The sequence below is a fragment of the Haliotis cracherodii genome, unplaced genomic scaffold (genome assembly GCF_022045235.1).
Source record: "Haliotis cracherodii isolate W230 unplaced genomic scaffold, xgHalCrac1.p SCAF_11, whole genome shotgun sequence".
Taxonomy (NCBI): Eukaryota; Metazoa; Mollusca; class Gastropoda; order Lepetellida; family Haliotidae; genus Haliotis; species Haliotis cracherodii.
In genome coordinates, this window is record NW_027266266.1 from 15,843,347 (window position 1) to 15,857,851 (window position 14,505).

Consider the following 14,505-nt stretch of genomic DNA (forward strand, 5'->3'; position numbering starts at 1 on the left):
ATTAGTGAATATTGAAAACCAGAGTATACCTAATATAAGAAAGACATAATAATCACCTGTGACATAGCTGCTACAAATGCATAGACGATTAGAAAATCAATGAAAGATTAGAAAAATGTAACTGGATCAATTTCCCCTTAACAGTCATTCTCCATTTTATATGATATTAAACCAAGGATGAAATTCCCGCTGCTACCTATGTCTTGGAATACTTGGAGATGTCGGAAGTCTTCATGAATTTCTCCCAGTTCTGGCCATCGACTGTCTCTACCTCAATCTTCTCCACAGTTCCAGGGTCAAGGCAGTGGGGAGCGACACCTGGTGGCAAAATAAAACATCATGGGGGGTAAAAATAACATCCACACCCACAAGCAAGAGGAGAAACCATATCTCAGCCTGTTGGACACTGACCTCTAAATTAATATTTGTTATCTTTCATCCCCAGGCAGGGTAACAACAAGTACCACCTTTTAACCATGCAGAATAAAACATCAAGGGGGGTAAAAATAACATCCACACCCACAAGCAAGAGGAGAAACCATATCTCAGCCTGTTGGACACTGACCTCTAAATTAATATTTGTTATCTTTCATCCCCAGGCAGGGTAACAACAAGTACCACCTTTTAGCCATGCAGAATAAAACATCAAGGGGGGTAAAAATAACATCCACACCCACAAGCAAGAGGAGAAACCATATCTCAGCCTGTTAGACACTGACCTCTATCTAATATTTGTTATCTTTCATCCCAAGGCAGGGTAACAACAAATACCATCTTTTTACCATGGTGGCAGTGATCAGCATTGAGTGTTTGTAACTTCGACACAATCTGCAGCATACTGTGTCTCTCCCTCCCTTGTTGTTAGGTACCGAGAGTGGTTCAGATAACTCTCTTTGCTGTCTGAGGCTGTGCAGCGTTGTGTCCCTTGGACACGCCAGAAACCTATGATTGTGGGTTCGAATCCCGGTTCGCCCAGATTATGTTTCTAGGTTTGTCAGCACCTTACCCGTGCTCGTGGGTTTCACCGAAGTGGTAAACGTCTAAGACCTGCATCACTTTAGGCTTTCCTCCCACATTAAGCTGACACGCCGTGATAGAAATGTAATACTGTTAAAAGCGGCGTAAAACCCAACTCACTCACTCTTTGCTGTCCTTCAACAAATAGCTTCTGTTGACTGCTAAAGATTTTCGTGTTAAGATTATTGGGGCTGTGCTGTTGCGACACACACGGTTGGAAAATGCTTATTGTGCTCAAGTAAGAGGCGACTAACGGGATCGGGTGGTCAGGCTCGCTGACTTGGTTGATGCATGTCATCGTATCCCAATTGCATGGATCGATGCTCATGATGTCAATCACTGGATTGTCTGGTCAAGACTCGATTATTTACAGACCGCCATCATAAAGCTGGAATATTGCTGAGTGCGACGTAAAACAATCTCTCTTATCTTATCTTAAGAGTTACGATGGTCTTAAAATGTGCATAGCGCCACTAACCCTTTTGACGCCAATAATAAAAACATTTTATGCAGGATAACATAACCAACTTGTTAAGTACACATTAAATGTGAACGCAAAAGCTGCATTACAAACCAGAAGCATCACATTTTAGTGAAGATGTCTGTTTCTTGGTTGTTTAATGCAGCACTTGGCAAGATTCCAGCCATATAAAGGTGGCCTGAAGGTGGCCTGAAAATGACTGAGGCTGGACCAGACAAACCAGTGATTGATAATGTCAGCTTAGCAACATCCATGTAATTGAGACATGGAATCAACCAATCATCGAGCGAGACAACCTGATCCATTTTCGTGACATTTTACGACAATTTTAGTTTGCAGGAACAAATGATAACATGGAACCCCAACCCCCCCTCCTAAATGTGCAATGACCTTTTCAGGAATACCAGCTGCATGTCAAGGTCTCAGCTGAAGGAGTGAGTGAGTTGTTTTTAGCACCGCTTTCAACAATACTCCAGTCATATCACGGCGTGTCAGCTTAAGGTTCTACTACACCAAATCAAAACCAGTTGGGACAGTGCAGTTTTCGTAGGGAGCCTTCAGTGCAGATCCAGAGATATCTGCAGGCTGTGATTGGAGGATATTCTGTAAGATTTTTATGTCTTTCAAATGTACATCCATCCAGTTATTAAAACTGACCATGTTTTTCTATATATAGTACTGTCTTTTTCAACATGATGACTTATGCTGAATGTGACCACAGCTATTTTCAAGTAAGTGACATTTGGTGCGAAACTGGGGATGGTGTGTTTAGCTTCCGGTACTCGGAAAAGGAGCTGGCTAAGCTAGTCATTTTTTTTTTTATTGCTGCTCTAAGGCCAAACTGTGCACACACGTACAGGTAATAGCTGTTGAATGCTTAGTTATTTAAAAAAAATATATAACGTTACTATAGAAGTCTATGGGAAAACATATGGTTGTGTGTAACCTTAATGTGGGAGGAAAGCCCGAAGGGATGCAGGTCTCAGATGTTTACCACTGCGGTGAAACCCACGAGCACGGGTATGGTGCTGATAAACCTAGAAACATAATCGGGGCGACCCGGGATTCGAACCCACAATCATAGGTTTCTGGTGTGCCCAAGGGACGCAACTCTGCACAGTGAATCACGGCACCTTAGACGACTCGGCCACCCGTGCCCCGCAGACGTGTCAGACAGCCATCACAACACAACGTCTGTTAGCTCACCATAGCCATCTGGGTTTGATCTGGGAGAGTAGAAACTCTGGACACCACAGGTCTTACAGAAGGTGTGCTTGGCCTTGTGGGTGTTGAATGTATACACTTCTATGTTGTCTTCCCCCTGAAAATGAAAGATAAAATCTGTGTGACTGGCGGAACTGGATGATCTTTGCTTGGTGAAAACAAACTAAAGAAAGTCTTGAGTTCATCTTTTGCCTACTTTGTTTCATTGAGTTGGAAAGAGTGAGTGAGTGAGTGAGTGAGTGAGTGAGTGAGTTGGGTTTAATGCCGATTTTAACAGTATTCCAGTTATATCACGGCGTGTCAGCTTAATGTTAATGAAAGCCTGAAGTGATGTAGGTCTCAGATGTTTACCACTTCGGTGAAACCCACGAGTACGGGTATGGTGCTGACAAACCTAGAAACATAATCGGGCGAACCGGGATTCGAACCCACAATCATAGGTTTCTGGCTTACCCAAGGGACGCAACTCTGCACAGCGAATCTCAGCGCCTTAGACAACACGGCCACCCGTGCCCCCGAGTTAGAAAGAGTAAATGGTGGATTTCTGTTATATGATCTCAGTGTCAGCTTTGTTATGAAATTTCATCTTATTATTTCCATCTTCCCAAGATAAGGTAGAGTTTAAGTCCAGTTTCCACCCTTGCCTAGACTAACATCTAGTCTCTGAAATGAACATATCGTACAGAAAAAAACAGTTGTTAATTTATCTTAATAAAAATATAATAAAAGGGAGCCAGTGACTCTCTTCATGTCCCTGATACTGCAGTAATCTAGACTTGCCAAACATTATAGACTTGCATGGGCTGTATTTGATATATATATGTTTGTATCAGGGTCTGTAAGACAGACTAACCCTTGCCGAACTAGACAAGAATTTCTGGGCTTGATGGTAGCGCCGCCAGTGGCTATTACGAGTTATGTCCCTGCTATGTCCTGCCTACTGACCAATCACATTTCACCTCTCAAATCACTTGCATTTGCTTCAAACAAAATAGATACGCCCAGTAAAGATGATATGATCTATAATCATGATCTATATTGTAATAAAACGGGTCTTACTTCGTAAGGTGCATCAAATCACATGAACACCTTGATCAAAAACATAAACATCACTTGTCCCCAACTTGATTCAAATAAAAGAGCTTATCTCAAGCTCTGATCTTCATGAAAGCCTGAAGTGATACAGGCCTTTATCATTTTGGCGAAACCCGGGCACGGGTATGGTGCTGACAAACCTTGAAACATAATCAGGGTGAACCGGGATTCGAACCCACAATCATTGGTTCTGACGTGCCCTAGGGATGCAACTCTGCACAGCGAATCGCGGTGCCTTAGACAACTTGGCCACCTGTGCCCCCGAATTCATCTGAACAGTTTTGGGAAAGAGAACCAATCATTTTCCCATTTTCCCGGATCTTACCTTGATGAGCTCGAACCTGGACTTGGGCACAATGAAATGCATGTTGCCTTTCTTCATACAAATACTGCAGCTGGAAGGAAATGAGAATTCTACTGTGAATTTGGAAATTACTCAATCAGAGGTTGTCAAATGACAATAAACCCCCCTCTGATTGAAACAGCCGATTTGACAGCTGCATCGACACGGAAGCTAATGTTCATAGAATAGTACAAAAAGCCACAGTCAATCCTTGATTCTACCATGAATTTGTAAATTACACGATTCTGATTGGTCAATCAGAGGCTATCAATTCAAAATAAACCCCCTCTGATTGAAACAAGACGATTTGATTGCCGCATCAACACGGAAGCTCTTTTCAGTCATTGTCCGTAGTCATATTTAAATAATTATATCTACAATTATAGGTTACAAAATGATGCAAAGTTGCGGTTACTACAATATTCAAAAGGATGTGTGGCAATACATTTTGTGCAGAGAACATGATAGAAATCTACAAAGAGAATGTATTTACATTTTGGAGACAATAGAGAGCTGGGAATTTGGCGTGTTTGGTTCCAAATTCAGTTTAGTGCGGTAAAATATACAAGTGACCGCCTTCTACATAGAAATAACAGTATGTTTATCTCCTAGTTAACAATGAAATATTTCATCAATGTCCTCAGATGTCCCAAGGTGTTGATCAAAATAAATGAAAACTATTATTTTGCCACAGGTTTTACACAGAAAGTACAAAATGTTCCCTGGGTGACCTGATTGCATCTCTCCTCCTCCTTGAGCAAAACCAAAAGTGTACCCACACAGACTGTTTGATCAATTGAACCAGCAGTGCAAATATACTACCAAAAAATAGTTAAGCACCACTTGATTGTTTGTCATGGCATGACCGATTAACTACAGTGATATGAAAGAAAGAGTGTGAGTGAGTGAGTGTGGTTTAACACCACTTTTAACAGTATTCCAGTTATATCATGGCGTGGCAGTTTAATGTGGGAGGAAAGCCCGAAGTGCAGGTCTCAGATGTTTACCACTTCGGTGAAACCCACGAGCACGGATATGGTGGTGACAAACCTAGAAATTCAAACCCACAATCATAGGTTTCTGGCATGCCCAAGGGACGCAACTTTGCACAGCGAATCGCGGCGCCTTAGACGACTGGGCCACCCGTGCCCCCTATGAAAGAAAGAGTGATGTAAGTAAGGCCTGGCCGCTAATGGATACCATACTGAAGTTCACGAACAACGACTTAATGACTACAGTTGGCTTCCACTATACAGGAGAAATTATTTACAGTAAATCCAATTCCTGAGTGAGTGAGTGAGTGAGTGAGTGAGTGGGTGGGTGGGTGAGTGAGTGGGTGAGTGAGTGAGTGAGTGAGTGAGTGGGTGGGTGGGTGAGTGAGTGAGTGAGTGAGTGAGTGAGTGAGTGAGTGAGTGGGTGGGTGAGTGAGTGAGTGAGTGAGTGACTACTGTCTTATGCCTCTATAAGCATATTCCTGCAATATCACAGTGGGAAACACAAGAAATGGACTTCTCGCATTGTGCCCAACTGGCGAATCAAACGCGGGTCTTTAGCATCAATAGACTACCCCACTGCCCCCATATGATGCCAAAGCAAAAAGTCTGAAATTAGCTGTGAACTACAGGTACTTGGATCCATGGATTCATGGTGCTAACCACTTTTATCTGGCACTTCCAGAAATATGACATGGAGGAACAGGGACGTCTTCGAGGTCATTCAGTCCAAGGACTTCAGAAATTGGTTGTAAGAACTTGCCAATTTCTGTTTTTCAAAATCATAATGGTTTAGCTCTACAAAGGTGGCTCATGTTTCAGGACCAATAGGAGAATTAGGTTTATATTTATTTTTCTTTGTTGTTTATTGCCGCACTCAGCAATACTCCACCTATATGATACCCTGTAGATAATTGAGTATGGATAAGAGTGAGTGAGTATGGTTTTTCGACGCTTTTAGCAATATTTCTGCAATATCATGGCGGGGGACACCAGAAATGGGCTTCACACATTGTACCCATGTTGGGAATTGAACCTGGGTCTTTGGTGTGACGAGCGAACACTTTAACCACTAGGCTACCTGACTGCCCCAGTATGGATAAGACACTCTAGTGATTGATATCATGAGCATTGATCTGCACAAATGGGATACGATGACATGCATCAACCAAGTCAGCAAGCCTGAAATTCTGATCATGTGGTGCTAGCTGCCTCTTTCGACAACCATGGGTTTATGAAGACCAATTCTAACCCAGCTCTTCACGGAGACCATTACGATTAAATACTAAGGGTCCATCCCTTACAGTTATTGTTAGTTTCTGAATGGATACCTATGTGTCACTTCAATCAAGAGGGGGCGGTGGGGAAGCCTTGTGGTTAAAGTGTTCGCTTGTCATGCCCAAGGCCCGGGTTCGATTCTCCAAATGGGTACAATGTGTCGAGACCGCTTCTGGTGTCCTCCATCTTGATAAAGCTGGAAAATTGCTAAAAGCGGTGTAAAACCATACTCACTCACTCAATTTTCATTAAAACACATAGAAAGGTGAACAAGAAAAGTTTCCATTACATGCATGAACAGAAGCCCCATCCCCACCTTTTCCTGGCTGCATCAGATCTGTATCTGCAGCTACATCAATCCCAGAATCATACTCAAGTGGCTTACTTGCAGTCAAATACATGGAGAACACTTGGAGCATAGACCTGGAACCGGACGGCGCCGCAGTGACAGCCTCCCTTGTGCAGGACAAATGTATCTCCACTCATACTGCCACACCTGTAACACACTGTAACATACACTGTAACACACACTGTAACACACTGTAACAGTGTAACATACACTGTAGTACACACTGTAACATACACCGTAGTACACACTGTAACACACACTATAACAGACACTGTAACAGACTGTAACATACACTGTAGTACACACTTTAACATACACTGTAGTACACACTGTAACCTACACCGTAGTACACACTATAACAGACACTGTAAACAACTGTAACATACACTGTAGTACACACTGTAACATACACTGTAGTACACTCTGTAACATACACTGTAGTACACACTGTAACATACACTGTAGTACACACTGTAACCTACACTGTAGTACACACTGTAACCTACACCGTAGTACACACTGTAACCTACACTGTAGTACACTCTGTAACATACACTGTAGTACACACTGTACCATACACTGTAGTACACACTGTAACATACACTGTAGTACACACTGTAACATACACTGTAGTACACACTTTAACATACACCGTAGTACACACTGTAACATACACTGTAGTACACACTGTAACCTACACTGTAGTACACTCTGTAACATACACTGTAGTACACACTGTACCATACACTGTAGTACACACTGTAACATACACTGTAGTACACACTGTAACATACACTGTAGTACACACTGTAACATACACTGTAGTACACACTTTAACATACACCGTAGTACACACTGTAACATACACTGTAGTACACACTGTAACCTACACTGTAGTACACTCTGTAACATACACTGTAGTACACACTGTAACATACACTGTAGTACACACTGTAACCTACACTGTAGTACACACTGTAACATACACTGTAGTACACACTTTAACATACACCGTAGTACACACTGTAACCTACACTGTAGTACACACTGTAACCTACACCGTAGTACACACTGTAACATACACTGTAGTACACACTGTAACCTACACCGTAGTACACACTGTAACATACACTGTAGTACACACTGTAACCTACACCGTAGTACACACTGTAACATACACTGTAGTACACACTGTAACCTACACCGTAGTACACACTGTAACCTACACTGTAGTACACACTGTAACATACACTGTAGTACACACTGTAACATACACTGTAGTACTCACTGTAACATACACTGTAGTACACACTGTAACATACACTGTAGTACACACTGTAACATACACTGTAGTACTCACTGTAACATACACTGTAGTACACACTGTAACATATACTGTAGTACACACTGTAACATACACTGTAGTACATACTGTAACATACACGGTAACACACCCTGTAACATACACTGTAGTACACACTGTAACATACACTGTAACACACACTGTAACATATACTGTAGTACACAGTGTAACATACACTGTAGTACATACTGTAACATACACTGTAGTACACACTGTAACATACACCGTAGTACACACTGTAACATATACTGTGAAACACTGTAACATACACTGTAGTACACACTGTAACATACACCGTAGTACACACTGTAACATACACTGTAACACACACTGTAACATATACTGTAGTACATACTGTAACATACACTGTAGTACACACTGTAACATACACTGTAGTACACACTGTAACATATACTGTGAAACACTGTAACATACACTGTAGTACACACTGTAGTACACACTGTAACATATACTGTAACATCCACTGCAGCATACTGTAACATACACAGTAACACACTGTAACATACACTGACACACTGTAACCTACGCTGTAACACACACTGTAACACACACCGTAACATACACTATGGTACACACTGTAAAACACTGTAGCATACACAGTAACATACACTGTGACACACACTGTAACATACACTGTAGTACACACTGTAGCATAAACAGTAACACACTGTAACATACACTGTAACACACATTGTAGTATACACTTTAACACACCCACTTTAGTACACACTGTAAAACACTGTAACACACCCACTTTAGTACACACTGTAAAACACTGTAACACACACTGTAACATAAGCATGACAAACACATTCAGCTTGTTAGACAAGCTTGACACACAGGCCGGACCAAGCCAGTCAAGTGATCTCAAAACAAGCTGAATATTCAACCAACGTGGGTTGGAGCGAGAACAGTGTGACCATGGATTCATTTGGCCTGACCAGAGGTCCATATTTAGCCTAAAATCTGCAGCAAATGGGTCCTACATAAAGGGTCAATGCCAGAGAATAACCAGTCTTGATTATCGGCTGAAACAGATTCCACTGGATGCAAAAGTCAAAATAGCAGTAAAAATTATATGAACGGATCACTGAAAATGAGTGATGACACCAGGGCCCACATGCACAATGCGATCTTAGCGCTAAGACTATTGTAAGCCTATGTTAAAGTATGGGAGTTACAATCATCTTTGTGCAAGTGGGCCCAGGTGTTTTGACAAAGGGGAAGCATATCCTGGCCTGCCGGACACAATTTACATAAAAAATGTAAGTTTTTGCTGCCTGGTTTGCACAGCAGTACCCCTGCCATGTGACGACATCCCTGTTTGGATTTTCTTTTCCCAAATAAACTTACAGTCATAACTAAGGTTCTGTCTTTGTAGATCTGACTTGTATTTCACTCATAACAGGACAATAAGGAGTAAGAGGGTTTAATGTTCTTCTCTTGTTAACTCAGACAAGTAGGATATTCAAACATTCAAAAACACCCAATATCTTACAAGTGTCATGGCAACATTTTCAAAATTTTCAAAATCTTAACCTTAACTTCATTGTAAAGGTGGGTCTTATGAACATACTCAGGAAATCAGAAAAAAGATGTATCCTTTTGTTTCTTGAGGGGGTGGGATAAAGGCTGGTTTGTTTTCACCATAGCTATTAGTTGTGGTGGCCATTTTGAATTTTTCATTGTGAACAGGTAACTTTGTTGTAGCTAGGGAGATGTAGAACATACAATGTGGAAATGATATTTAAAAGTTCAGTAGATTTGGAGAAGATGTGACATAAAGTTTCTGTGCTAACGGACAGATGGACAACAGACATAGACCAGTACCATGATCTCACATTGACCAAAACTGCCTGCCATCCTTTGAGAGAAAAATATCTCCTCAAGGTGCAATTGAGAGTTCTATTTGATTTTTATTTGAAGTGGGAAAAGAAATCACAAGACATGATTGTCATTCATTGCCTGTCTTGTTTGACAAAAGTTTATGCATGGTTGTCAGCAAAGAATCAAGAGCTTAGATTACCGAACTACCGTATTCGATGTAATAAGCGCCCTGCTCTAATAAGCGCCCACAGACATATTTGCTAATATATTGGCTAGTGAACAATCCCAATTAGCAGTCCTTCCGATTGATCAATGTACACAAGACTTATTAATTCGTGTATAATATGTGTGTTATATATGCAAACTTAATTATAGGACATTAAATTCTGGAAAAATATATCTGTCGTATATAAACATTTCATGCTGTCAGAACAAACCACGAAATTTACGTTGTTTTTCACCACAATAATATCCTAATAAGAGCCTCCTATTTCTAATCTGGAGAGCGCCCTCGGCGCTTATTATGTCAAATAGGTAATCTGTTTTTGGAGAGTCATAAACGTTTTCTTTGTTTGTTTGTTGTTTAATGCCGCACTCAGCAATTTGCCGGCGGTCTGTAAATAATCAAGTCTGGACCAGACAATCCAGTGATTGACATCATGAACATTGATCCACGCAATTGGGATCGATGACACGCATTAACCAAGTCAGTGAGCTCGACCATCCAATCCTGTTAGTCGCCTTTTAAGTCATAAACGTGATGCAATGCATATACATCCCTGTACCAGCCTATGTGAGAGATTTATTTGACATGATCACTCAAATTACATTAATCATAACATATATCTTGACAAGAATTGTGTCTCTTTTTAATTTATTGATGTTCGTTAGGGACTAACTTGCTTCATTCTCAGTAGGAAGATGTTTAAAATGAATGGTGTACAATCTGGGATACTGTGTACACAAATAATGTGAACTAGGTTGGGTGTGCTAAGTGGCAAACTTAAGCTGGTGGTCAGAAATCCACGGGGAAAACCCCCCAAAAAACAAGCATGTAGATCGAATCTTTGACAAAATGACTATGAACTGAGCCACAGAAAAATATGTCAGTTTATTTGGGACGATTACGTTTTGTAGGTTATTTGTTTAAAGAAGTTCATTAACTTTTTAAACTATAAAAACCCCAACAAATTGCTGATATTATAACAAATAACATTTAGTAAGTTGGAGTAGTTATGCTTATTGTGATCACGTATTTTGCAAACCATTTAAAGGGGCACTGATATAAAGCAATTCCCCGGGACTGGTTGTTGCCTTTGTTATTGTTTTTTCCCTGTGAGTACCCGGATAATCCGCAACACAACTGAGCGTGACAAGAGACTGGGCTACCGTCTGCAAGGACAGCTAAATAAACTAGGAGGCAATATTTGTTTTACGCATTTTGGAACACTGATTGATTAACCGTGATCTATAAAGATTTAAAAAAAGGGCCATGTTAATTAATTTCTTCAGCCTAAACAAACAGACAAAAAGAACGGCGGAGTTCATTGGATGTCGTCATTTGGAAATAACCCAGATGGTTATAGTTTAATCATAAAAAAGCATCCATGCAGTGAAAGCATTTTCGGATTTCGGATTGCGTCGATAATACGATTGCTACTCCCTTGTTGTCATCCACGTTTTCTGGTATAACCCTACACTTGTGTATTTGTCGTCATTCACTTGATGCTCAGTTAATGAATTTATTACAGGTATACTTAGTGGTAGCATTTATTGTGTCTGGGGTAATTATTCAATCTAAATCCAGGTTTGAAGTGAGGTGAAATGTGTGTTATGTAATATGCATGTATAGATAAATTACTACTGTAATAACGGTATATTTATTTTACGCATTTCTGTGTTTTTCTTGTAATTTGAGTTCCGGTATAGCAATATCCCGTGTTTATTGTAGCGTGACCAGTTTACTGTAGCTTCACGAAAGCGAAGAGATTTTAGAGTTGATTATGGCTAGGTTTCGCTCTTCCGGCCCATAACCTAGCAGCCAAGCAAGAGATGAATGATCAGTTGATTTACTTTTTAGTGAATCAACGGATCATTCCTTGTCATCAAAGGAATAACAGAAAATACGTTGATTGATTAATCACTGTTATCTTGCACAGTTAATATGTCATAAGTGAATGTTTACATGTCTAGGTTTACTAAAACAAAGGGCATACACTCATATCAGTGCCGATGTATAAACAACATACTTTGTTCAAAGGGTTAACCGATGATGCGTTGATTGATTGCTCATTGTTATCTAACTAATGGATTTTTTTAGGAACCGTGGACGTTATGAAAATAGTTGTCACGTGGGCTTTCTCAGCCGACCTTTGAGACTTGACACCTTTGTGGAACACCTGTGAAACAATCTAAGTGATCAGTTGAGAAACGAACACGGGTTATAATATCCCGAGACGATATATATTTTTAAAACATTTGATTGTTACAGAGATACGTGACATCGAATAAGTTTCCTTGTACAGCTGCAGACGTGTGGGATATTGTTCCTTTGTGTGGATATTCACGGATACATTGCTCGAACAAGGAAGCTGCCTAAAATTATACACGTAAATTTGGTAGGTTATAATTATGATATTTGCCTTTTGTTTTCCTTCATTTGCTGTAGCATTGAACAGATTCATGTGTTTCTCTCAGGCAATTTATAAAAATGTGTAAACATTTCAGTCATTTTGACTGAAAAATCTGTCCATTTCTTTAACAGATTGACTAAAATTGATTACGACGATCAAAAGGTCCTAAAAACAATACAATAGATTAGTATGTAGGTTGGATTAGAAGCCAAACAATATAGAAATGTACTTTTCATCGTAACATTTAGTCTCTTGGTGATGATATTAAACATAAAAATCTTTGGAACTCGTTTTATGATAATACAGATGGACATATTTTTCAGTCAATTTGTAAAATAACTGTATATTTAGGCGTTTAATAAATTTTCAAAGTGAAAATTTTGCACATTTTTACTGTAAAAATATAAACACGATAAAATAAGCAATACTCAGGAGAAATATTTACTTTGTGTTGAAAGTCGAAATAGTGTAAACGAAAATCGCACAATTACCAAGCAAGACTTAGTGACTTATCAAAACTTGGTCACCAGTACCGATGCTACACACAAAGATACCTACATTTCCTTATTATTTCAAAAACCGTATTTCATTTTATTGATCAATGCGACCATAGGCCGTTATACTATCAATAAAAGTGACAAATGCGCTTACGAATTGCGCAGCACAGGTCGCGAACTAGTCTAGATTTCTACTGTATCATCCGGGTACTCACGGGGAAAAAACAATAACAAAGGCAACAACCAGTCCCGGGGAATTGCTTTAGATCAGTGCCCCTTTAACTTATTGAACCGAGATACTGTCTGCATAGATATGTAGACCTGAGATAACTTTCATGTTGTATATTCGTATAGGCCTAGTGCTGAACTCCTGATTACACGCAGTCGTGCATGTGCGAGGTGAAATACTGCTCTGCAATCACTGATACCAACTGTCACTAATGCTAACCTTCACGTCCTCCTGAGTTTGCAGAACGTATGGGTCGATCGTTGGCTCAATAACTTCAACACTTGTCAAGTAGGCGGGCACTACGAACTAGAGTTACCTGCCCTTGAATATTGAATGAAACGCTCATACAATCAGTACACGCGTGGTCTGTCTTCGTTTTACCTGTAATTATTATTTAATGCAGCACTTGATGTGAAACTAAATTGTATATATCTGTACGTAGGCCTGAGGCCTTATTACCGAATAAACTGATTGATTGATAAGATTTGGTTTTGGTTTGTTGTTTAACGCCGCACTCAGCAATATTCCAGCTATATGACGGCGGTCTGTAAATAATCAAGTCTGGACCAGACAACCCAGTAATTGATATCATGAGCTTCGATCCGCGCAATTGGGATCGATGACATGTATCAACCAAGTCAGCGAGCCTGACCACCCGATCCCGTTAGCCGCTTCTTACGACAAGCATAGTCGCCTTTTACGACAGGCATGGGTTACTGAAGACCTGTTCTACCCGGGATCTTCACGGGTCGATTGATAAGAAAAATGCCAAGCAGACTTTGTGGTTTGTCTCACATCCCCTGAACCATGATATTTTCCCTTTCGCCTACCCATTACTGTAATTCCAGTGACAAGTTTCCTTGTAGTGCAGCCTGTGTTCGAAATAGACATGGGCCCGTAGGCCCGGGGCCGACAGATTTGTTCTCGGGCTGATAGTTTTAAATTCCAGGAGGCCCCTATACGGCCTGCAGTTTATTTTAAGTTTATTTTAAGCGGTAAACATGGTATCATAAATCATAACACTGAGATTGCTTTTAGAAACAGGATCCAGCTTCAAAGTACTCCGCTCGTGAGCTCTTTCAACGCCGCAAGCCTGTATACCGGTCACGCGTCAAAATAATATATAGTTTCATGAGTGAGTGAGTTTGGTTTAACG

General features: G+C 40.4%; 1 protein-coding gene across 2 annotated transcripts; it reads right to left on the bottom strand.

Moving 5' to 3' along the window:
• On the bottom strand, positions 1–13,646 carry LOC139455451 (centromere protein V-like). Of its 2 annotated transcripts, none has more exons than XM_071237002.1 (5): positions 13,569–13,646; positions 6,816–6,926; positions 4,143–4,212; positions 2,705–2,819; positions 1–318 (listed from the first exon to the last, which is right to left on the bottom strand). In XM_071237002.1, exons 2-5 carry the CDS (start codon positions 6,914–6,916, stop codon positions 197–199), a joined length of 408 nt encoding a protein of 135 aa, XP_071093103.1. In that variant the 5' UTR covers positions 6,917–6,926; positions 13,569–13,646; the 3' UTR covers positions 1–196. The 2 variants fall into 2 exon arrangements, with proteins under 2 accessions (XP_071093103.1, XP_071093102.1); XM_071237001.1 differs by having other exon boundaries at positions 6,816–6,936; positions 13,569–13,643.
• Between the last annotated feature and the right edge of the window lie 859 nt (positions 13,647–14,505).